At 35.2% G+C, this 25874-nt stretch overlaps 2 protein-coding genes across 5 annotated transcripts in view; one reads left to right on the top strand and one right to left on the bottom strand.

Annotated features, from left to right (window-relative positions):
• The window catches only part of ak4 (adenylate kinase 4), a 29248-nt gene extending 3527 nt beyond the window's left edge, over positions 1-25721 (bottom strand). The window contains exons 1-4 of one of the 4 annotated variants that reach the window (XM_081606084.1): positions 25632-25721; positions 5446-5593; positions 4571-4690; positions 1232-1404 (exon numbers count right to left, since the gene is read on the bottom strand). In XM_081606084.1, coding sequence (XP_081462210.1) covers positions 1232-1404; positions 4571-4690; positions 5446-5587 — 435 coding nt within the window. In that variant the 5' untranslated portion in view covers positions 5588-5593; positions 25632-25721. Of the gene's footprint in view, positions 1-1231; positions 1405-4570; positions 4691-5445; positions 5594-5770; positions 6124-25631 lie in introns of those variants that run through there. The other 3 variants (XM_081606086.1, XM_081606085.1, XM_081606083.1) reach the window with 3 other exon arrangements.
• jak1 (Janus kinase 1) overlaps positions 15751-25874 on the top strand; it is a 31513-nt gene continuing 21389 nt past the window's right edge. Inside the window, exons 1-3 of the mRNA XM_008406151.3 lie at positions 15751-16028; positions 23378-23586; positions 25166-25289. Coding sequence (XP_008404373.1) covers positions 23385-23586; positions 25166-25289 — 326 coding nt within the window. The 5' untranslated portion in view covers positions 15751-16028; positions 23378-23384. The remainder of the gene's footprint in view (positions 16029-23377; positions 23587-25165; positions 25290-25874) is intronic.

The following is a 25874-nucleotide window of genomic DNA, read 5'->3' as shown; positions in this document are numbered from 1 at the left end:
TGAAAAATATTTGCCCATAAAATGCTCCTCATTATACACCAAAATATTACCAGTGAAAACCATAATCACAAATCTATTAACTAAAATTTACAAGGTTATTTGCATAACAGAACTTTTGGAATTTCTGTATTCCAAAAGACAAATTTTGAACATCAAAATAAATCCTTTTTATTTAGAACTTTTGACGTTTTCTGTAGCCATTTACTGTAGTCATGATGGAAAACAGATGTAGTTTTATAAAACTCAACTTGAGTTCTCAAGTTGAGTTTTATAAAAAGATTCTGAGTCAAATCTCTTTCGCCTTCTAAATGTAAATAGTTGAATCTCATCTCATTAAATTACATGACAACTACATTTATATTATTTCAAAAGTTGGCATTTATTGTGTTTATTTTGAGTGTCTTTAAATTCAAAACATGTTAGTAATTAAATGCCTGAAAAACGTCTGTAAAAGTTCAAATTTATTGTGGATTTTCTCTGATCTATACGTGACAAAATTATACATACAGGATCAAATATATATCCTGTATATATATATATATATATATCCTATACATACATACATACATACATACATACACACACACACACACACACACACACACACACACACACACACACACACACACACACACACACACACACACACACACACACACACACACACACACACACACACACAATTCCAATATTCAAACTGAGGAACAAAGGTAATGGGTCCTTATGTAAGGTGTATACAAATATCTGGTTTAAATTTTATTAGTGGGTATATGTATATGTTTGAATATATTTGACACATAAAGTTTAACCTTGTAACCAATTCTTGCTTTTAAAATGACACGCTGCACAACCTTTCCACTCTGAATAAAACAAAATGCTCAAACGCTGGATTCAAAGCCCCGCAAATAACGAGATATTTATGCATGTTAGAATATGATGAGCTTGTAAACTTCTGAACATCAACACCTGTAGAATTACAGTAACCATTTCTCTTTGCAATATAAAGAAAGAAGCGTGAGCGTTACTTGAGGAGTAATGAGACTATGGCTGTGTTTTCCCCGGACGCCCCTCTTTTCTGAGCGTTTTTGCTGAATCACTATGAAATCTAAATTCTTTTCAGCTTTGAAACACGCCCGTACAATCTGTGTGAGGAAACAACAGGCTGTCTCAACATCTAGAGCTCAGGATTTGAATCTTTGCCAGCAAGGGCTCACTTTCACATGTTTGATACCTGAACTAGAGGGGGGTTGAATCCCATGTTGTAAACTCTGCCGCTGGCAGGGTGGACCCAGCGGTCACTCAGCCTGTCCTTCAGAGTCTCTAAGGGAATGTTGAGGTTGATGACCAGGTCCATCTGGTAGAGGCTGTTGAGGGCCTGCGCCTGCGCCAGCGTACGTGGGAAACCTGGACACATTTCAGAGGGAGAAGCAAGAAATGCTGAGTTGTCATTACAAGCTGTGTTTTATGATTACACACACCTTGCTTATTTTCCCTCGAAACACACCGCTGCATTTGACAAGTTCTGACTTCTGATTTCAATCTGAACAGGCAAATTATGTATGAGCAATTCCTAATTTTACGACTTCAAACTATGATGATAGGTTGTTAATGCCAACAAAACCTGAACCTTGCAATGTTTGTTGATTTCCACTGAAATGGCCTGTGGCTGAGCTGTGACAGCAGAATTATACATTTGTGATAAAAACCTAAAGAAAAAAGCACAGCTGATCAGATCCTATTAATTAATTCGTTTGTAAATTTAACAAAGATGAGGAAGGTGAAGTTAAGGTGAAGAGTAACTGCCTACATTTAAAATGAGATATTTATTCAGTTTTCCTGTACCAAACATACAGGTAGAGCTTAATAAATTTACAGATGAAAGACATGTTGAAATATTTCAGTGGTTCAGTTAAAAAAATCTAATTCATCATTAACCACATAGATATTTTACAAGTATTTATGTAGTTTATTTTGGTGACGTTGCTTACAGTTAATGAAAATTTGGTTTCTTTTCCCTTTAATACTTAGTCAGCGCTCCTTTTACATAAAATACTTCATCAGTGTGGTGTGGCGTAAAGGTGATTCAGACAGGTTGCAGGTTTTAGGTTGGAATAAGTTTGATGGCCAACCAAGCACAGAGGCATGATACTCTTTGAACTAGGAGTTGGAACTTGCCTGTCTTTTTTAACCATACTTTTTCTTCCACTCAACTTTCCACTTACATGTTTGAATTCTGAACAGCCAGCTTCATTGGTGATGAACATTCGAGTCTTACCCTCCATGTTGAGGAAGCCAATGACTGTGCTGGACAATTGTCAGGCCAGCATTTTCCCACTTTAATTTCTGATTTCCTTCAGCTGTAAGCTCATGGACCATCAACCAAAACAACAGAAATCTCTGAGTTGTGAATGCACTACTCACCGTTTCAAACTAATCTACGTAGCACAGTATCTGCACAAATGTGTACACTGTGTGTATTCTGCATAGTTTATATTTCTATTTATTGCATGCTTTATTTTATCTGACTACTTATTTACTTTATACCTAAATGTAACATTTTTGGTTTCCTATGTGGTCAAGAAAGTAAGTATCTTATTTTATAAGGAAACATTTTTCCTTATTGTGCATATGACAATAATAGCTTTGAATTTATATTGTGAGCTTTTCAATAGATGCATTTACTTTGCTTTGATGTTCTAATATACTGATATGGCCCTGCAGGCATTGGAAATCAGATCATCTTATGATTAAATTCATTTTGGTTTTTCTAACCTGGAGTTGTGTCCTCTCTCGATTAATGGTTTACTTGTTTATATTCAAGATCCAATGTTTCAACATTCAAGTTTATTTCATCAAGTCTCTCCACCACAGCGGGTAAAGTTCAACAATGGAAATGTCACAGCAACCTCTTTTCTTTTGGGTGTGTTTTGTGTGTATGTGTGGGTGTGTGTGTGGTTCCACACGCAAAGTATGCAAAAACAATGAGCCTAGTTATTTCTCCAATACTGATACTCAATGGCCATGATTACAGATGTTCCACCACACCCAGCCATTACAGACAAGCCCAATTTAACAAGAATGGTGACACATCAACAAGGAATCTTTTACATATATTTATTGACATCTATTTAAGCTGCATGGATTTAGATGTTACAATTAAGGTCAGTAAGTTCAAGAGTTGCACCTGCTTTGTTTTCTTAACATACTTTCAGAGTTGGTTTCCAAATTCGAAATTCCATACTTCTCCAGACTACAATTCCCAGAGTACACTGTTCTTTTTAGCCCGTTTTAAAAGTATAAGTGTCAATATGGATTTGTGGGATTTCAATAGTAATCAGACTCTAAACATGGAAACTGTTTGAACCAGATACAGAAAGGGATTTTACCTGTACTGAATATTACTAATATATATGTAACATTATTTAATATGCTTATGACTACAACTTTATATCTACTTTTAGATTTTACAACAAGGATATTTTCAAACTGTTAAAAGAAGACAACAAAATCATTTTTTAAATAATATTATTGTCAATCTGATGACAAAATGAAAGAGCTAAAAATAAGTCCTTCTAGCATGAGTGCCAGTTTATTTAGTAAGTCTTATTCAAATATATAGCATGAGAAAACACAGCAAAGTCCCTAGAACTAGCCTTTCTTAAAAACGTTTCTCAGATCTTTAACATTATTGGCCAAAGTTACAAAGAGCTGCTGTGAAGGACATGTGGCTCTAGAGCCGCAGGTTGCAGAGTCGTTAGAAAAAGAACAGAAACAAAGTCTACTGAAAAGCCTCATCAGAGCTGAGAAGGACAGTAAAGTAACCATTAAAGTTAATGGCTGGCTTGGTTCCTGAGGGGTCATGAAGTTCAAATCCAACTCAAAAAATGTCACAAGTGCAGCACTCCATAACCCGGTAAAACTGACTGAAACAACGCAACAATATGAGACAAATTCATTTCAATAGTAATTAAATAAAAACGTTTTAGAAATAAAATATCAGCTGAAATCAAACTGGCCAAACATTATTTTCTTCTTTTCCTATGAATCTACTTTTTCTGTGTTAAAACATATTCTTCCAGCCAGCATTGTGAATGATTACTACTTTGTCAAAACAGCAAAGGGATGAGGGGCTATGTATACTTAAGTTAAGTCAGTTAGTGTTTACTGTTATTTTTACAAGCACAGACATGATTAAACCTGCTAAAGTTTTTGAGATTTTAATTTAAATAAACTTTTCTACACAATGACTCAGATTCGGTGGTAATGTCCATGGACAGACTTGGACAGCAAACACTTTTGCTATAAAGTGTTTGCATGTAGTCCTGCTTATAAATTTCCAATTCACTGTAGGATTCTGAGGGGTGGCATTTGGTTGGGCCAATCAGCTTTAAGGGTTAGCTGGCAGTTCTCACAACAACCTTCAGGGTGCATGGCAGAAAATATCTTTCATTACTATGAATCATGACTAAAAACTGAAACGGTTATGTACAGTTCTGCTTTTTTTCCCCCCTGTGCACCAGTGGAATTGAGTAAGCAGAAGCAAAAGTGGCAAAAACATAAGCTTTCTTACCGTCTAGTAGCCAACTGTGGTTCTGCAGCTGCTCCAGTTTGGGCAACATCAATCTGGTCATCACTTGGTCAGGAACCAGCATGCCTCTGTCTATGTAGGTCTTCGCCAGCATGCCAGCCTCTGACACATGACAGCCAAGTAAACATAGAGCACAGCATGTTTGTTTCTGCTTCCGAAGATTTCAAAAAAGAAGGAAAGGGGGGAATAAAGCAGGAAAAGATAGAGCCGAGCTTGTTGGGTTCGTCATCACCACCAGTTTCTGTTACTGTCACTGCAACTTTTTAAGTTTATGATGGAAGCTGCAGGGTCTCCTGTGGGTTATTACATAAATACTTCCACCGAGTCCCAGAGTTTAACAAAAACATCATTCAACTGAACTGGGGGGGAAAAAAAATAAAAACAGAATCAGAACTTTCTTTCTTAAGTTCTTTATGCCAAAATTTTGTGTCATGTTATTTATATCTTGTTGAGAATTGAAGCAATTCTAGGTGTGGAAAGTTAATTCGAAATACTTGAGAAAATTATGAGAGAACGATAAATTTTTTAATAAGGTAACAAACTGCCATAAAGTCTTGTGAACGCAAGAATGATCAATCTTTTTTTTGTTGCTTTTTTTGAGTGCTGCTGTGGTGCCAGAGACTTGCTGCAGCTATTAAGTCAAGTAGTCATTTCTTCTTAAACTAGCAAAACAAACAACGAGTATGACCCCTTAAAAAATATATATATTTTTGAAGTTTTAAACTGCCCTATTTTTCCCCAAATTATATTATTATTGTAGTGGAAACCCCCCACATTGCGAAAGACCAGATAAAATAGCTAATTTTGGGTAGGCTCTTCCTGTTGTCACCACTTAAGTGCTGTTTTGGCTTTCTTACCTGTGTTGGCTGCAATACCCTCGCGTAGAAAGTGGCCACTGGACAGGTACTGCAGGCCAAAGCTGTGTGCAATCCTCTTGCAGATCGTGCCTTTTCCAGATCCCGGTGGACCCAAAACAGCAGCACGCAAAAGCTTGGCCATATCCTGCTACAATAACAAAGAGTTCCCAATGTAAAAAAAAAAAATAGTATTTAAAGTGTAGGAGATGCTCCAGATTTAGGTTTGCACCAGTAATTTGTATTCTGCTGCACACTTGAACAACAAAAACAACGGTTTGGAACTATATTTTAGCGTGTCAGTGGAATCGTGTGGATCTTTACGCACTGCCTTCTCTTTGCGTGCAGCGGAACTGTTCCCCTTTTGGACAGGAACGAAGTCAAAACGCCTTTTTTTTCCTTTTCCTTCTCTCGCTCCTGTGGACGTGGGTCGCTCCCTGCGTCTTTAAGAACAGAGGTTGTCCTCCGCGAATGAATGAGAGAGTCTCCACAACGCCCTATTTTTTTGCGCGCATCATCCAGGAAAAATGCGGATGGGTTTACTTCGCTGGGCAAACTGGTTACTGTAGTTTTTTAATACAGTTAGTACGAGAGTTAAGTGGTTGAATTATTTTTACTAATCAATTATGGGAATGTAACATAGCAACACAATAAATCGAACGCGAAAGCTCCAAATAAGACAAAATAGAGAGAAGATCAAACGTAAACAATGGCAGAAAAAAAACAACTTTGTAATATTTCCGGTATTGTCTGTGTCACTTCCTCTCACTGGAACACGGTATTGGCAACAGGAAGTAATACAGAAGGTAACCGCAGGTGTTTCAACTAGCATTTATTTTATGATAAATGTAATTTTTTAGAAAAATAATAAAGTTATTTTTTTTAAAAACAACTAATAAAATTATAGTTTACGCGGGAAGGGGGTGGGGGGGATGAAAACAACATCAGGAAATGACACAATAATACAGACAAACACTAAGTTATTGATTTTTGTCAAGTAAAATTTCCCCCCTGAACATCAAAAGCAGAACCATCACACTGATGCACATCTTTCTGCATCAAACTGTTAAAATGTTGAATATTAGAATCCTTTTGATAGTTGAACTCATTCTGTATCTTATAATTTTGTTTTCTATTTTGTGGTTTTTAGTTTTGCTTTGTCTTGTTAAATCTTGTTTAGCGTCCAATTACAATGAATTGATTCAAACTATTAGTACTACTGTTGTCATATTAGTATATTAGCAATAATAACATAATTTAGAATACTGCTCCGGAGTGGGGAAATACAGGTGATATCAGCAATCAAAGGTCAGAGAGCTCACGAGGACTCACACAAAGGTACTAAATACATAGAACTATGAATAAAAAAATGTATAAAAAAAACTATGAATAAAGAATTTATAAAAAACTGTCAAAGCAAGTCATTAGAGAAGTATATATATATACACACACACACACAAATGGTGGGAGACATTGTCCAACAGTGATGTTATTTTAGTTAAAGTTCTTCTGTCTCCCAACCCCTGCAGTGAGTCACTCAAGGTCAGAGCCGGCCTTACTGATGAGTTTATCAAACCACTTCCTCTAGGCTGTAGATAAGCTGCTGCTCCTACATACACATAGAAGTTTACTGACGCAGCACAACATGTTAGTTTGTTTTCAAATAACTTTTATTTTAAATTCAAGTGAAATTATATTGCACAGTTCTCCAAAATGTTGTGTCTAAACTTTTATTGAAGTATTTATAATCTGTTATTACATGTATATGGCTACAAATTTGAAATTAAGATCATACATCAATCATTAATTAGGAACATCATGAAACAGATTCTAGTTTATGCAGAGGTTCTTACAGCTGAATTCAAAATCACATGTATAGACATTTAAAACAATTCCAGACCCTATTTCTCCAAAACAAAACAAAACAAAAAAAAAAAGATAGATTCCAATAAATGCACACATCTTCTTCCACGGTGGCTTCATTAATTATAGATTACACCATTAAACAGAGCTGGCCTGAAGCAAAAATTTAAGCTTCTGTTTAGGGCCATTATACCAGCAGGGAACCGTTTACTTCACACAGATTGTAAATAATAATGAGTTTACTTTTGAATTTATTTATGATTTTGAAAAACTAATTTTAAATACTTTATCTTGGTTTAATTTTATAATTGAAATAGATTTAAAATAATGCAATGAGACATTTTTAGTGAAAAATCTTTGCTACACATTTAATCTCTTCCACTGTTTTTGTGCTTCCAAATATACACTGCTCAAAAAAATAAAGGGAACACTTTAACATTTAAGTGAACACTGAAGTGTTCCCTTTATATTTTTTAGTAGTATATTTTTTAGGTTTTCAAAGAATATGCTTGTTTATCTTTTTTGCTGTCTACAGAAGTTTACATTTTCAGGCTGTCGATGTAAGTTAGAAAGAAATTCAATTTAAAAGATGAAGCTTGTATAATGAGTGTTATTTTCTGCTAACTTTAGTGACTACGGTTTACATGGAATGAAACCCAAATGTTCATTTTCTTTAAAACTTGAATATAAAGAAACAGATTTTTAATGTTATTATGGCTTTCAAATATAGGTTTATGTTGGAGAATGTTAACTTGACAGTTTTCTAGCCATTATAATTCGACCTCCACAATGAGAAGGCCAAAAAAAAGCTAAGCTGGAAAGGATCATTGCTAAAGCAGCCAGTAGTTCAGAGTGATGGATGCTGGAATATTAATGGGAGGTGGAAAGATAAACTGCCATCTAAAATGATTTACAGGCAACAGGTATAGCCACAGCCTTAAGAGAATTATAAAGCAAAGTACATTCAAGAGTTTTTGGGACATACACAAGCAACTGGAGATGGAATCAATGTCTCAAGACCCACACAGCTGTAGTTCTGTGTGGTGGCTTCTGAACACTTAAGGTTTCCCAAACTCTTACAAGAGTTTTGCTCCACAATCCTCTTGAAGATCATTTTTGACATGTTTTTCTTCCACTCAATTTTACATTGATATTCATTTATCACTTTGTCAGCCTCTGTAGAAATGGACCTGCTAGTGTTTACAAACAGAACAATTGTCACATCAGCAATCTTCCTGCTAATTTTGCATGCCATGATTTGTATGTTTTCTAATTTTCTAAGTCTGTTTATTTTCTCTTATTAGTTTCAACCCATAATCATTGAAATACACGATGTGTTATGATTTTGTCTTTACAACATCAATCTTTTATTAGGATGCACCTGTAATTAGACAGTAAATTGAGGATTCTCACGTATTAGTGAGATTTTCTTAGATGTTGCCACTTGTTGACAGAGCCTTCACAAGATCAGAGATTTTATTATATAAAGTCAGTGATTTTTTTATTTTTGTTGCTTTGCAAACAGGAAGCGCAAAGAAAGGGGGGAAAAAAACCGAAGCATGAGTCGGATGTCATTTGCGGACGGCAGGAATCCAGTGAGTACTTGTTGCGAGCCATACGGCGGCGGCAGCGTCCCGAAGCTGTCAAATATTGCGCACAGCCTCCAGTCGTCAGTCAGTGGAGTAACCCAGACTAATCCGTCAGACAAACAACTCGGAAGATTAACCTTTTTTTCTTCTTACGAGTTTTTCCCGCTGTGATCGGAAGCTTCTTCTAAAATCTTGATACGTTTTTTTTTCTTTTTTCTTTTTTCTTTTGTCACATGGCTTTGAAGAATTCAATAACAACAAAAAATGGCGACAATCACGTTGCTCTGTGTGGTCTTGCTGCGTCATTAAAAATATTCATGTAAACACGGGGAATTAAACGAGTGGGTTGAAGGTAAGTTTGCTCCTTCAGTGCTACAGATTTAAAGGAAGTTGAATGTAATTAGGAATTAATTTATATATTTGGATCGAACCGCATGCGTTTTGTTTTTGCTCAGAAAAAAAAAGGGGTGTGTGTGCAATGCTGGGCGTTAACGTTTGGCTCCACAGTATTCACTGCAAGCGTTGCACTCTTATTTATTCGCTCTTTAGCATTTAGTTAGAATAGTTGAAAATAGTGCTACTGTTGTGTAGTTATAAGAAGCAACTGTGCTAAACCTATATTTAGACATCTTTATTTCCTTTTTTAATAGAGAGCAGCAACAAGCCTCGGCAGTTCTCCTGCTTTGCTTGTTATTAGTACCCGTATCACAGAGGGGTTGCTTTACAGTGGCTGTTATTCTTCTGTTATTTACATTGAGCGTTTACGCAACACGGACGCGCTTTCATCACAGGGTCTCTGCCTACATCACCGAGGACAGTGAGAATGTTGTGCTGTACCAAACCCCGACAGTGAGCTTAGTGCCTCGCTCTGTTTTGGTTGTTGCACATGTTGGCTTCGTTGCCCACGTCTGACACGAAGCGTTTGGGCCAGAGCCCTGTGCTGCGGAGCTAATGGAGTTGTTTACATGAAGTGCAGGAGGGCGGACCGAAGACGAAGGGAGGCGGGGCCGCGGCGTGGGCCAGCGCCGCGCACCGACTGCTCCAGATGCGGCTCGCGCCAGGAAGGGGTGGAGCCCGAGACGAGAATCATAACAAGTCTGACGTCACTCAGCCTTGTGGTTGGTATGAATAATACACAGAAGTTTGTCTGTGGCCCCTGCAGGAGTAGAGAGAAGTAGGGAGTGGGGGAAATGAAACGTTTACCTGTTTTAGTTTTACACGAAGTGAAAATATTAACGAGGCTTCTGTACAGCAGCAGCACAGCAGCTCAAAAAGCCATTTATACGCCTTTACATGTTTATGTATGCATACGTTTAGTTAGTTATTATACAGTCCTTTGTAGTGCTATTTATCGAATGTCTGTTGTTCACTCTAAGCCCCGCCCTTGAATGATACCTGAACTCATAAATAGTGGAATGTTTGTGTTTCAAAATCGTGGGGTTAAGTTAGAACATTCTCCAGAGAAAAAGTAAAAGAGGATAAAAACTATTTTAGGCAATGCAAGTTTATTTACTGAATTCCCATATCAGCAAAAAGCTAATTTAAAGTCAGCATTAGTTAAAGTATAAAGAGAAAAAAGTAGTACATTCTCACTGTGGCATAATAAAGGAAAGATGAATACATACATTTTTAAACGTGTTAAAAAGACACGTTTTAATGAAAACATTTTTTATTTTCTTACAATTATTGATTACTTTCAAATTATGCATTTATTTCATATATGTGTCCCGCGCTGTGCAAATATATCAAATAAATGACTGTGAATATCTATATATTTTTTTCTATATTAATATTAAGGAATTTTATATATTAGCTTCTATATTAATATTTGAATAAAAACTTTTGAAATGCTCTAATTTTCTGATCACCATCACTTGGGCTTAGCCATTGGTTATCTTCTGAAATGTGTTGTTTGTATCTGATTTTAATTCTGTCTACTTGTTGTCTATGTTAAAAGGAACAAACAAACAGTGTTATTGTTGCGCAATGTGCTGACTAGCATGGCGATGACAAAAGGGGCCACCGATGCTTCCAGACTTGACAGGCTGCCCTGGTTCAGTTATCACAGTGCTGATGCTGTCCCCATCGAAGGTACAGTACTGTGATAACTGAAGGATGGCTGCCAACTTGACACTGGTGCAGCGATCAGCAGGTGAGGAGCTGTAAATATGTCAATCTTTCTGTATGAAATCATTAAAAATGTTTTAACAGGACAATGAAAGTCTCTGTGTCTTTGTTCACAACTTTATTTTAATTTCATTTAATTATGGTTTTTGAGATCATAAATGAGCTCATTGAAAAATGAAGAATTATTCATTAAAAAATTTCTCGCACGGTCAGAGCAACCCGAGTAAAGTAAATAAGCAATTCAGTTTGAACGTGCCAACAGTGGGACTTTTTATGCTAGCCATAGAATTAAAACAAATACCACCAACTTTATTTGTAAAGCACCATTAAATGACCACAGTTGAAGCAAAGTACTGCACAAAATTGTAAACTATGAACATGTTAAAAGTTGCTGTTGTTACAACTCATGTGCTTGAGGTTAAGGGCTTGGATGGAGATGTGGCTATGTCGTCTTCATACTCTTCACTGCAAAGTGATCACTTTAGAGGTAAAGTTTGAGGTTGGTTGTTTTTCTTATTGCAAATGGGTGCACAATTAAATATACAAATAATATACAAATGTACAAAAATGTACATTTGGGCAATAATTATCTTCTCAGGAGTTTTCAATTTTGGAGCAACACTGATGTCTCCTAGAAATAAACATACAAATATCATAAGCATCACATCCATAAATAATGTATTAAATGTCAAAGAAGCAAAAAGCTAATACAATTGAGGCTTTAACATAAAGTATGATTTCATCCAGCAGGGATTTTATATATATATTTGTTTATTTATTTGACAGTTTGTAGGAATTAAACCAAAACAATGGTGGTCAGAGGGCTCTACCTTAACCACGCTCTGAAGATGTGTTCTGCATTGCTGTCAACAGGGGGAGCTACAGCTTCATCGCACTTCTTCGTGTTCAATTCTGTTGCACTGATTTGTCTTTAACGTCTATAAAATATTTGAAAACAAATGTTTGCAGTGTTGACTAGGTCAGTACTTTCTGATCAAAAATGTGAAAAACCTAGTTTTATTATAAAAACAAGTAATAATGATTTTCTCTATCACCATTCAACAATAATTTTGCACACTCCTGGAAAATTTCAAAACAAAATAATTTAAAAAAAAATTTTTCGGCATAAAACACTCTTTACCATCAATGTGCATATATTTGTGGCATGGCCAAAAAAATTGTACACGTAAATTTTAAGGCTGGAAAATATTTTTTTTTTCAAACTCATCTGAGTCATGTTTTTGATTTGAAGGTTACTCTGCACCTGTCATTAGTTGTGTTTTTTACTGAAAGGGTACACAGTGTTGATAGGTTGTGGAAATCCCCTCAGGAGTCATGATATATGTTTTGTTTTTGTCTCGCACTAACCCCAATCAGCTAAACGTGCTTCGAGCCGCATGTTTTTCTTACTCTGAGTCATGTGATAACATGACACTTTGCGGTGGTGGACATTTTTTGACAACTAAATCTAAAAGTCAAGTGAATTTCAAAGTTGTTAAGTGAGTTATTATCTCCTAAAAGAAAGCCACCACACACGCCTTGAATAACGATACACCACAGTACTATTAGCTTCTAAAAGTTCATTTGTCTTTAGTGTCCAGAATCAGTTTGAGGGGGATTTTCTTCTTTACACTTCCTTTCGTAAAAAGCAACGAGTTGCTGCTGTGTTGTGGGATGTGGGCAGTCCCTCTCTGACACAAACTGGTCTTCTGTTATCTTATGAGGAACTTTCAGGACCTCGTTCTTTCGATGCAGGAAGACGAGTAGATTATTCATTTACCACATGTGCATTCCCTACATGTTGCTGGAAGTGGACACCAGATGACTCAGACAGTTATCTGCTGCAGTGATGTCATCTGGTAAACTGTTCCACTTTGACTAAAAGGGGGAGTGGAGAGACAATGCAAACATAAAACAAATTGTCCATTTTGTTTAATTGAACCTCATTTATTCTGGCTTTCATTAACCAAATTCTTATTTCCCCCATTTTGTTAACTTTTCACCACAAACCTTACAAGCAAATGTATTTCATTGAAATTTTAATGACCAACTTAAAGTATTGCAAATATATATATATATATATATATATATATATATATATATATATATATATATATATATATATATATATATATATATATATATAAAAGATGTATCATCATCATCATCATCATCATCATCATTTCAAAAGAATACTTCACCTTCGTCTGATGGAATTACTTCCAAACATGTTCAAACATGTTCATTGCCGTTTGTGCATTTACTATAATAACCTTCATTTGCTTTGCTCCTTCACTTGACAATCAGCTCCATATCATCAATATCTTTGGGAACCTGCTGGCTTTTCTCAGGTGGCCATAAATGCCGGAAAAACAGAGGGTCAACTAAATATACTTGAATAATGTCAAAAAGTTAAGTTTGAACTGTGAGTTTGAGAACAAATGAGGGGTTGTTAATCATCTTTTCCACTCCATAGGTGAGAAATCATCAAGGAAGATCTTCCAGGGCTTTTGTCTTAGTAATTTAAAATGTTATGTTACGTTAGATGTCACAAGGTAACACCCTATTCATTGACTGCATTTGTAAAACTGTAAATATAAATAGCAGAAATTCCTGTAAATTTGGCAGGTCAGAAACTATATCCTAAATCTGGTTAAAGATTTCCTCTTTATTTTTGCTTGAATGTCATTAAAAAATCTTCAGCAATAGCTGTCAGAGACACAGTGTTGTGTCATTATGTCCGTATTCCATTTTAAAAGGTCACTAACAGGAAATATAGAACATTGCCATTAATGAGTCACAGAGGTACAAAAATGAAAATTGGTTCTCTTTGAAAAACTCAGCAAGTCAAATTTATGTGTGATATCACAAAAAGTGAAAATAAAGAATTAGAACAAATAAAAAACAAGAAAATTATACATTCTTTACTGTGATGAGTTTGACTTATCTATTCCTACAAGTTTTTCCAACTCTTTTACTAGCAGAAAATAATTTATCAGATTAAATAATGATACTAGATGAGTTTGAATCTGCTAGTTGTCTTAATCTTGTGACAGGCTGATTTCCTTGTACATGTGCATGGCTTCTCTTGGTCAGCTGGATAAGCTGCAGCCCAACAACTTCCTCGTTAAAGCCATAAAAATGAAACAAAAGCGTCAGCAGTGTCCTGACACAACAAAATGGATTTCCATCTAATCAAATTAGCACAAGCATCATTCTGTAACTTAAGAGGATGTTTTGTAATATCAAGGGTTGGGAATAAAAAGGCTGTTGATCAAACTGTCCACTTAGGAAGCAACACTGATTGACCCGACGAGGGTCCCCTTTGTCAATCAGTGTTGCTTCCTAAGTGGACAGTTTGATTTCACAGAACTTTGATTTACTTGGAGTTATATTGTGTTTATATATATATATATATATGTTCGATTCCCGGCCTGGGGTCTTTCTGCATGGAGTTTGCATGTTCTCCCTGTGCATGCGTGGGTTTTCTCTGGGTACTCCGGTTTCCTCCCACAGTCCAAAAACATGACTGTCAGGTTAATTGGCCTCTCTAAATTGTCCCTAGGTGTGAGAGTGTGTGTGCATGGTTGTTTGTCCTGTGTGTCTCTGTGTTTTAAAAAGTTTCATTTAACTTTTTAAAAAGTTAAATGAAACTTTAAAAAGTTAAAGTTTCATTTAACTTTTTAAATGAAATGGCCAGGAAAAAAAATGTTGGAATTAATGGTGTGCTGGGTAACAAGGCATCCCAAAGTTTTTCTTACTTAAGCCAAAGTGCCATGGTTAGAATAGAATAGAATAGAATAGAATAGAATAGAATAGAATAGAATAGAATAGAATAGAATAGAATAGAATAACCCTTCATTTGTCACACAGTACATAAATTCCGGTGTACTAGCAGCAAGTTAAAGATAAATGGAAGCATGCTTTTACTGTAAAGAATAAGAGACTTTACAGTAAAAGCAACTTTACAATGTAAGAAAAAAAATACTCTACTGTTATAAAAAATTACAAGCTTAGAAATGAACAACTGAGAAGGATAATTAATAAATGTGGAATATATATTTCTGCACAGAAAAATGGAAAAATATTTACAAAAAAAATAATGGAAAGTTACTGCAAAAAACAGAGTATACATCGATTTTATTAATCAAAGTATCACAACAGTAACCCTAATATACACGATGCTGCACACTGCAAGACAACTGGATGTAAAAAAGTATGATGCAGTTTTCCCTGCTTAGAAGAGGAACTAATTCAGTGTTTTGGAAACATTTCTTATCTCAACGAACTAAGGCTCCAGGTGTCTTAAAACTGGGAAGGTTTAAGAATCATGTCTTGTTAAAGAGCCAACTGCAGACTGGCTGCCCAAGGAGACAGCCTGACTATTTAAAAAAAATCATATTAACTCTCCCTTGTATTAATTTATAAAGGGCAGAATGTAAAATCTACAATATTCTTTGCAATCAGTATAGGGTATGTTTAGTTAAGTCAGAATGTTCATTTGTAAAGTTGCTTTACTGCATATACTCAGTGTTTGTTTTTTATTAGTATTTTTTTAATCATTATTAATTTATGTTTTTGTAAACAGCTGATTGAACAGCTGATTGAATACTGGTTGCTAAATAGCTTTAAAAATCAAGGTTTCTCTGTTTAAAGGGTTAATGTCGTCACCGTGATTGACGGGTGTATGAGCCAATCAGCAGCGGAGTTTTACGGCCAGCTACTGCGTAACTTTCGGGAAAGGGTTGTTAGTTGTCAGGAAGGGATAGCAGTCGGTGAGGAACGGTTCTGAGTCTTCAATTGACTACCCAATATTAAAACAACATTCGATATTCATCTGTCTGGATACGGAAATACATTGGGAGCAGGTTTTCGAATCAAACCGATGAAAACGGATACGCGAAAGCCGCTGAGAAAAGCATAAACTCATAAACTCCGTCGAATCGTCTTAACAAATGTACTACTAAACGAAAGGAAGTAACTTGCCATACTGGCGAAGCTCTTTAGGTGAGTAAATGTCAGTTTATTTAATGTTTCCAATGGAAATAGCCGATGACTTTTTGTCAGTTGAAAACACCCACACGTTATCTCTCTTTCTCCTTTATTGCTTTGTTAGAACCTTGCTATAACACGCCAACAAGCTAAGGTTAGCTAACAAATCTACTTTCGATCACTCCGTCCATTTTCTGTCTGCTCTGAAGGCAGATAACGTCTTCTTGCACGGTTAACCTTTTTTTCCTGAATATATACAGTTAACAGACAGCAAATGTTGACAGTCCATGTTTCAAAGAGGGTGTGAAGAATTGAATTCTGGGTTTATTACAGTTCGGTTTTTTGTTATGTAAAATTATTCAATTTGAAAGTGAAAACAAATGTTGAAAATTCACTCCACCTTGTCATAGGTATGCATTGTTACATTACAATCCTGTCTAAAATACGAATATGCTTTTACTTTATTTTGAGATGGCTACCACAGAAATTCAGCTTATGGGAATGATGTTTTGTGACTGAAATGTATTACTTTCCATACATATAAATGCTCTATTTGTATTACTTTAACTCTATCTTAATCCTATAATTAAAGAGGCAGTGATATGACATTTAAATTAAACTGTAAAGAAAAATGTTTTTATTTAATTCTTATTAAATATCATTTGATCTCTTATAAGTAGTTTATTATATATTTTCTGTTTCTGTCTTCAGTTTTAAAATTAGTTCCATTTTGATAAACATTTACAACTGAGACATTGACTGGAAGCGCGAAAAAAAAAAAAAAAACCCAGACCAAAAAATGCCAGTGAAGCGTGGGCGGTTTTGTAAGTTTTAGTTTGGCAACCTCATTACTAGGAAAGAAGCAGCACTGTGTAAAATATATATTTTTTGCCCTTTAAATATTGTTTATATAGACTTTAATATAATTCCTAAATAATCAGGAAAAATATGGGTCTCCTTTTTTATATAGTTTTTAAAATAATTTTGATTTTGATTTAATTGGGCAGACAATATGTCATATTTTTTTTACTTAAACAATGAACATGAAAACAGATTTTTTTTCATAACGTGTTAAGAAAAACTGCCATCTAAGATATTACAGCGTCAGGAAAAAATATTTTCTCTCTGCTGTTTTTTTATTTCATTGGTTTAGCAGCAACATTTTGTTCCACATTTTCACATAATCTGATGAAAACTCAAAATGAACATTATTGTTTTAAGATTTAAAAGTGTTTAAACAAAATTTTCAAACAAAATAGTTTGTTTTGTTAATGTTTCAAGACAGTGATTATTGTTAATGTTTTTAAATCAAATTAAAAAAAAAAATTTGATGTTTGTAATATTTGATGTAGCTTACAACATAAGTTGTACTGTTAAACATACAAGTAGTATGTTTAAAAAAATTTAATTTAATTGAATAAAATTTTTTCACCCACTGAAATTCACCAAGTAGACTTAAAATGATACTTTATTCTGATTTTGATTTTTACACACAAGTATAGAATGTATATAAATCATATGGAAATTACAGAAATAAATTGCTTGCATGTTTATATTTTATTTATGTAGGCCTTTCAAGACACCTATGGCCATGGTACAAAGATAGGAAAGTGATCAGTACAACATTGTAAAACAATAAATTGCTGGGTATCATAAAATGGCGTGACATGCAGCCCCAGTAATTTTACAACTGTTGCCATGCTTTAATATTTTAGTTGGATTTTTATATCACTTTTAATCCTAATTCAAGTCCATTTTTTTGGACTTGAATCAACATAGTTGTCATCAACTGAAGCTGTTTTCACAATGGCATCGAGACCTGTGAGAACTTTATTTAATGTATGCTTATTCATTACCATTTTTACACTAAAGAGGATTGACAGGTGCATGGCTTTACTAAGTAGCAGAAGGTATTAAATCTGTTCAGATAGAACTGCAGCATGTTTGGATTGATGTAGATCTAATGGATTCAATTTGAATGTGATAGAATGTGATCTGATTTGAATGAAACTTTCTCGTTTTTAGTACACTGAAAAGACCATTGGTTGTGGTTTATATACACTGAATTGATAAAATACTTTAAAGGAACATTTACCAAGGCATTAATAACAGTGGGGAGCAATTAATATTTTGGGAGTAAAATGCTTTCCTTTTGTTGTCTGATGCGTTTTATTTGTTCAGAAAGATACTTGCTGTATTTCTGGCTTCATAATATAACAACTAATGTACTAGGTTGCATAAAATTGGGGGAAATGACCAAAAGAGTTCTATTATTGTTGAATATTGTAATCAGTAATGAATCTACTACAATCTAAAAGAAGAACATTTTCCTTTTTCCAGTACCACAAAAAAATCAGCCAATGCTTTTTAATTTTAACATATATTTTTTCAGTGTTTTATTTTCTCTTATAGTTTGTCCTAATACATTCCTTGCACTAATTACAGTCCTAATAGGTTAGCAAAAATGACGTGTATGAGGAGCAAGTGACTTTGCAAATCTCCACACTATTATTTGCCCATTTCTCAATGTGTGGGACTTTTATTGAAAAATGGCTTCACATTTCATTTTCAGTGCCAGGGAAATACTAAAGGTCTGGTCTTGTGCTCAACTGTGTTTTATTCCAAGCCTCAATCTAAGGTTATATTCATATTGGGAACATTTAACAGGAAGTTGCTGTGTCAAGCTTATTGATCCTAAAATATTACACGTTTTAAAAATGGGCTTTTCTGGCATATGATCATATTTATATAAACTTTTTAGGTTTATCCACAGAACAACAAGGTATGTTAATTTACACCTTATGTGTTTTTCTTTTAATTAGTATATATTTGGGCAACTCTACTGTTCAGTCAGTGGTGGTAATACCCTTAGACCTTACAGTCTAATAGTATTGCATAAAGGAGATCGAATTTCTCTTTTGTACACATCCATTAAAAGAACAAGACTACCTCTCCACTATTTGCTATTTAGAAGCCAGTTGGACAGCTCAGGCAGCATTTTGTATCTTTGTTGAAGGGACATTTGTAGAAACATTTGCAAAAGATAAAAAGTATCAATTCACCTTTTTCAGATTCTGCATTTTGTCATTTGAGCTGGTGTTGTGGGGTCAACAGTTTGAGTACAAATCCCCCAGATCTCTGACTGCAAAAACTAATTCTTCCAGCTTCTCTGGATGAATAAACTTTGCACGGCAACCAACTGTGAGACTTTAAACGTTGAGTCAGTCGTGTTCTGCTGTTGAATCCCTACTAGCAGACAGATGTGTGTCACATATTAGTCAAGATGGAGGTCCTTTACGTATAATGGGCTCATGCCTATTTGCTGTTCAGAAAATTTCTTAGATAATATCTAAAATATACACAAGAAAATGAAGCTTAAGAAGCTGAGGTCTTTTGGCACAAAGCTACATACGAAAATCGTTCATTTTCCTGGGTGCTGATTGGCTGTAGCCCTAAGAGTGGAGATAAGGAAGACTATGGATGCTAGCTACTGCTATAGTCTCAAGACGGTTTCCACTGTTAATATCATTGCATATTAATGTATATTTGATGTTTGAATTGTTAAAATAGGTGATTAGAAGCGTTTTTAGAGGGGGTCTGAAGTATTCACGGTTGGCCATGGTGCCTGTGAATGCCAGGAAATGGCTTATAGTGTTTGAACAAATGGTAATTTGACAGCTTTCCTGGTCAGCGATCTTGTCATAACAGAAGGTGCCAATACTTGGATGGCATATACATTGTATTTAGTTCTGTTTATAAAGCTGTTTATAACCCTTATGCCAGTTTCATTTCCCTGTGTTGGTCTTTGCCTCAGATCACTGCAAAAACTGCAAAGCAACAGATCTATATAGCGCCTCACACAAGTTGTGTCTTCACAGCAGGGTTGTTGAAGGATGGTCCCTTTTCTTTTTGTAAAGCTTTGATCTGCTGATACTGATTTTAGCTGATTCAGATTTCTCTTTGATACCTTTAAAACCACAAAGTATAACAGCACTCTTAACACATTTTGACGGGGAAATTGAGGGGAAAACGTGCATCAAATGGCCTGAAACCAGGATTTGAACCTTTGATAACCACATAGCCTCTGCACATGGTGCGTGTGCTCTACCAACTGAGTGCAGCACCCCTAGACCTGTTCTGTTGATTAAAACCGATGGTTCCTGCCTGTTTGCATATTGGTTGTGCTGCACATCCAAGTGCTAATTTTAGCTCACATAAGTGGCTTCAGCAAACAGCACTGCAGGTGATAGAGATTGAACGTTTTAGCGTTTGCAGCAGTTTGCATTGTTGGCAGGCAGAGCCGCTGTAGTTCAGATGAGCGTTGTCCTCTCATCTGCTCGTTGCCTGCAACGACTGCATATACATCATCCAGACAGTTCACATCAGTGAACAGGGCAGCTGCTAAAAATCTCACTTTTTATTCCTTTCTTTTTTTGTGAGGTTGTAACTGCACAATAACAACATTACTGCTCAACTGGAGAAAATTATACATAGTGTATTAGGTATTCTTTAGTAGGAATGCATGGAGTATAGTTGATTATTTTCCCTTCTTATGTAATGTTTTTCTATAAAATCTCATTAAAATATAAAAAACTGTGTGGTTTCATGTTTTTTTCCTGTCAGGCTCAGGCAGCAAGAAAAGCCAAATTAAGAGCTGAATTAAAGAAAAATTAACAAATTATTCTATTTTTCTGAATATAGCTAGAACAGCTGTTTTATTTTGTGCTATTTAGTTTTTATTTTATTTATCTACAACACTGCTAGTCAGAGAGAAGCGTTACCATTAGCTGGAAGTGTAGAAGGGCTTCATGCCTTTAGTATCAGTATTTGCTTAACCAGAACTACACTAAAACTTTTTTTTGTTTGCAGTATCTATCCACATAGTCCTAAGCTTGTAGTAAATTAGATTTAACTTCAATTTAAGCCAATTAAGCTTTTTTAAAGCAGTACTGTGTTTGGGTAGTGGATAATCAATTTAGTATTTGGCTAACTGAAATTGCAAACAAGTAGCCACAATTGTCAGTAATTGTTGAGCCTGAAAATGTGTGATTGTATTTAATCGTTATTTAACACATGAGCAAGTGGCAACAAATATACCTGCTGCTATCAAAATAATGTCACATAATGAATACTACAGCTATTGGTATAATATTTATTTGTAGTTATGCTCATTTTGATAAACCATCTACTAAATTTGGAAGTAATTTTCAAATATTAAAGCAGAAATACCCTTCTCTGTGAAAAACAGAGTAAGCTGTTATCTGTTGTGACCAGCTCAACACCATTACATTTTAAAATGGAGATGGGTGGTGTGCCATTAGTTTTCACGCAATGATTGTTCATCTTCTGAGCAAACGTTAATGTTGCCCAACAAATGAAAAGTGTGGTTGATTGTAGCTGATTTTGAGTGTGCAGGAACAGGATTGACTTTACATTGTGCTCCATCCTGCCAGAGAATTTACCGCCTACCGTTTTCTCTGCCATCTCTTCAAAAGGACTGTGAACTTTAGAAACATGAGATTACAATTTTACAATTTTGGAACTGTAACTTTTTAAAATCTTGGTACATACTGGCAACAGGTCTGTGCCTAATAAGGACAAGAGACAATTCCAGACCACTTTGCACGTATTATCTGGTAGTACTAGTAGTTCCTGTAAGTTGATTTCAAAAAGACTGTCAACATTTCCAACAAGAATATAGAATGAATTGTTGCTGTGTTTTTATTGACCTCTTTCCAACATATGAAAACTTTCAAGTGCCATTGTCTGTCTGTAGCTTAGTAGAGACTGGACATTGTTTCCTGTTATTTTGGTGGGAAAAGTGAAACCAGTAATTATAATGGTCTGTACATCAAAGCGCATAATCGTGAAGTAACGGCAACTCTTGCTCTTTTGAAGCCATTGGTTGTATTTGGTGTTCATTTACACGGTAAAGGGAGAGGTGATATATTGTAACAGGTTGAGTAACCTGCTGTTTGGAGGAAGATGACTCAGATGTTCTCTTCTGAAGAAATTCATCTGTAGTGGTTGATGGGCCAGTTATCATGCAGCTTATGAGAGCTGGCCAGTTTCTGGCTTCGTTAGCGACTTTCCTTTATGTGAATGTCTGAAGTTTGTGATAAAAAAGAACAAAGAATGCTCTTTTTTAAAAATGTTTTAGCTTATTAGACTTTTAAGACATTTACTTAGCTTAGTTGGGAAGAACAAGCAAGAACAAGTTGATAAAATGTGAACCAAAGCTTCCTTTTTCCAGTTTCGTTGCTATTGAGTAAAGTACTATTGATTCTTCTTCTATTTCAGAGTTTAGTGGGGGTTTTTCTTATATATGCTGTGTCATCATACAAGCCCTGATGAATGTTTTAACCAAACTCAATATATTTAAAGAACTAAATTTGACTTGCTATTTATTTAGTAATGTGCTGCATTTGAAATTTACCGACACTGGGTGTAGAATTAGGTGAGCGGTGTTGCAGGGGAATCAGAGTTTAGAAGTATAAAATGTACTAAATCTAACAAGTACATTAACAAGAACCTGGAATTTTTTAGTTCCTTGCTTTGGACTATCTGGCAAATGCCAAAAAAACAAAAAGACTTTGTTTTTTTGTTGCTGAAAGAATGTGTGCTATGCAGTTTTGGTCCTGTACCAACTGTCTCTTTGCACACTTTTTTTTGTGCTATTTTGCTTGACTTTTTAGTTTTTCTCAATAGAAGGATAGTCATCTAGCTGTACAAATTGCACACCAAGTACTTTTACTTTGTACTAAGCTAACCGCAAAGTTGAGTGCTTGGATTGAAAGGATGGCTTTAGATCCTATTGTAGTGGTGAAATCAATAATGGAATATAAAAATATAGTAATCTGTCACATGTTTATTTGTTTTCGTTGGCACCCTGCTTAAATAAATGAATCAAAACCAAGACCAGCCTTCCATTTTCAGTGTCTATTTTGTAAAAGGCATGTTCTTTGTGCTTTGTTGGAGTTTGGTAAAAACTGGATGAAGGATAGGGATTATACTTTAGCATAACGGGATGCAGTCTTATGAAACTCGTTTTTAATTCTGATTAAAAATTATGACCTCTATTGAAGAAACAACAGACTACTTATTTTTATTTTGTTGTCATCCTTATAAAGAGAAAGGAACCTGCAGGTCAGGCCTGATATAAAGCTAAAAACAGAAGCCAGGAGAAGACTAAAAATCAGTTTATAATGACTCTAATATTTGGATTTATTTGTTGTTATATCCAATCAATCATGAAATAGAAATGCAGAGTTTAAAGCCAGGAATCTTGTTGCAGAATAGCCATTGAATTAGCCTCGAATGTTGCGTCTGACTTGTATCATTTGTTTTTCACTCCATGTCCTCAGAATCTGAATGTCAGCTTCATTCGTGATGGAGTTGAGCAGGCAACTCTGTATGAAGATGAGGAAAAATAAGAAGACCCAATTTTCCTCCCTTCCTGCTTCTACTTTGGGCCTGGAAATCCACTTTTACATACCAGAAACACGCCACCTGGAGTACATCAAAGGAACTTACACAGCTGAAGAGCTGTGCGTCACTGCTGCCAAGAAGTGTAGTAAGTGACTTCCCCGTTGTTTGGTTCAGTTCTATCTTTTTAGAACTGTAAACCTGATGCGGCATCATGTTTACATAACCTGACCTTTATAAAATGTTACATTTCACAGGTTTGGGGCTTTAATATGAACTCGGACTGAAATTCGAATTCTGATGCAAAAATCTATAATGCTTAAACAGTTTTAAGGCACAACTTGACATATTTCAAAACAAATTGATAAACCATTGATAAACACTGTGGAAATGCAGTAAAGTTGTATTTTTTTTAGCAGTGGTAATAGCCAATCAAAACAAGTTCTTCTACTTAATTGGGTATGACGAAAAAGAAAAAAAACAAAAAAACATTTTCTTTAGAATTTCTGGAAGAAAGATTAAAACTGTCTTAAGTTGAGTTTAAGTTGAGGTTCCAAACGCAAATATTTTCAACAATCTTTATTCTGAGTACCATATTTTCCGGACGATAGAGTGCACCTCACTATAAGCCGCACCCACAAAGAAAAAAAACAAAAAAAAACTGGAAAGGTACATATATAATCCACACCGGGCTATAAGCCGCTGGTATCTCCGCCGCTCTCTGTTCTCGGTTTTCCTATAACTCTGAATAAATCTGCTAAGTTGAAGGCCAGATCGATAGCCTTCAACTTAAAGCTGCATCACATGAACTTCTTCGTGTGGTTTTCATGATGAGGGGGAATGTGTTTGAAAACATTTTTCTGTCGTGCCTGCTGCTAGCATGTGCTTGTTCTAAATGAAAATCAGCACTTTCTACTTAGATTTCCAATTTTGACTTCCAGTGATTCACTTCCTGCTAAGGAACCCCCTGGTGGTTGAAGGAAAATGCACAGAAAAGCCGCACCAGGCTATAAGCAGCATGGTTCAAAGCGTGGGAAAAAAGTAGTGGCTTATAGTTCGAAAAATACGGTAATCAGACATTGGAATAACTAGAGTTGACGGGAGGCTTGCTACCTGAGCAAATAGCCTGAATAATCAGATAATATAGTTCTGTTCCATTGTGATACCTTTTTAGAAACAAAATGTCAAGATATAATATTCTTTAAATTATGCACCTAAAGACTAATATAAAATTTAGTGGGTTAATTTTACTGAATGTTGTCATACTGTCAAATTGTCATACTGGCCAATGCCTAATTTACAGTTGGATATTCTGAACATCTTCCAACAGCTGATAAATGGTTGTGCTGTTTGGCAAAATCTGTTTACCTTTTGCTTATATTTTTCTATTGTTCACTTCATTTAAATTTATTGCCTTTTGAAATATAAGTAGTGTCATTCAATTAATAAACAAAACCAGACTCTGAACATGTCATAGAAATTCAAAATAGAACATATAAGAAAAGAAAATATAACTGAATTGGGTTTCTTTGTACTTAAAAATATGCTTAAGAAAAATCTTTAAAAATATATCTAAGAGAGAGAACACTTGATACAAATAAGAATGATTTGTAAGACTTTGTGAATTTGTGTATTGATTAATTAGTTCATCTTGCTTTATAGGCTGATTGATCTGTGCCATGTTAGTGTTAGTGTTTATCTTCTACTTTTTCTCTCTTCTTTCTTAGCTATTTCTCCATTGTGCCATAATTTGTTTGCCCTTTACAATGATGCAACTGGCACCTGGTACTCTCCAAGCCACGAGTTCAACATCAAAGAGGACAGCGGTATCAAGTTGCACTATCGCATGAGGTAAGAATGAGTTAGCAGCCATAACTGACATTGCTGGTGTTGGATATTATGTTTTCAATAGAAAAAAAGTGCTAATAGCTCTTGCAATCTGGCCAACAGCTCTAACATTTCACTGGGGTTCTCGACTTAATTTATTGAATTCAAGAGCTTTAAAAAAATATATGGATGCTACACCAGTCAGTTTGAACTGCATTATTTGTTTAATTGAAAAAATAAATCTGTTTAATGAATTTCTAATCAAATGATTCTAATTGAAGCTTGCACTTTCACTGCTTGTTGCTCACCTTTGCAACAATGTATCTGGGAGGCTTACTACTTTGCTGATAGAGTAGTTTTACTGACCTTTTTAAGTTGCTATCAAACATTGGTGTCGCAGCATTAGCATGTGGGATTCATTTCCAATGTGGACATGGAGTAGAATGGGACTCCTATCTGCTCTGACTGCAGGCGAGGTTTGCAGCAAGACAAACACGGAGAAGCAACATTCAGTTTTTATGCTTCTCTAATCTGGAACAAACTTCCTGAAAATTACAAAGCAGCTGAAATACTGAGTTCTTTTAATTCAAGGCTAAAAAAAATCACTTG

Source organism: Poecilia reticulata, chromosome 4 (assembly GCF_904066995.2).
Source record: "Poecilia reticulata chromosome 4, P_reticulata-male-v2, whole genome shotgun sequence".
Taxonomy (NCBI): domain Eukaryota; kingdom Metazoa; phylum Chordata; class Actinopteri; order Cyprinodontiformes; family Poeciliidae; genus Poecilia; species Poecilia reticulata.
This window is presented reverse-complemented; position numbering and strand designations above follow the sequence as displayed.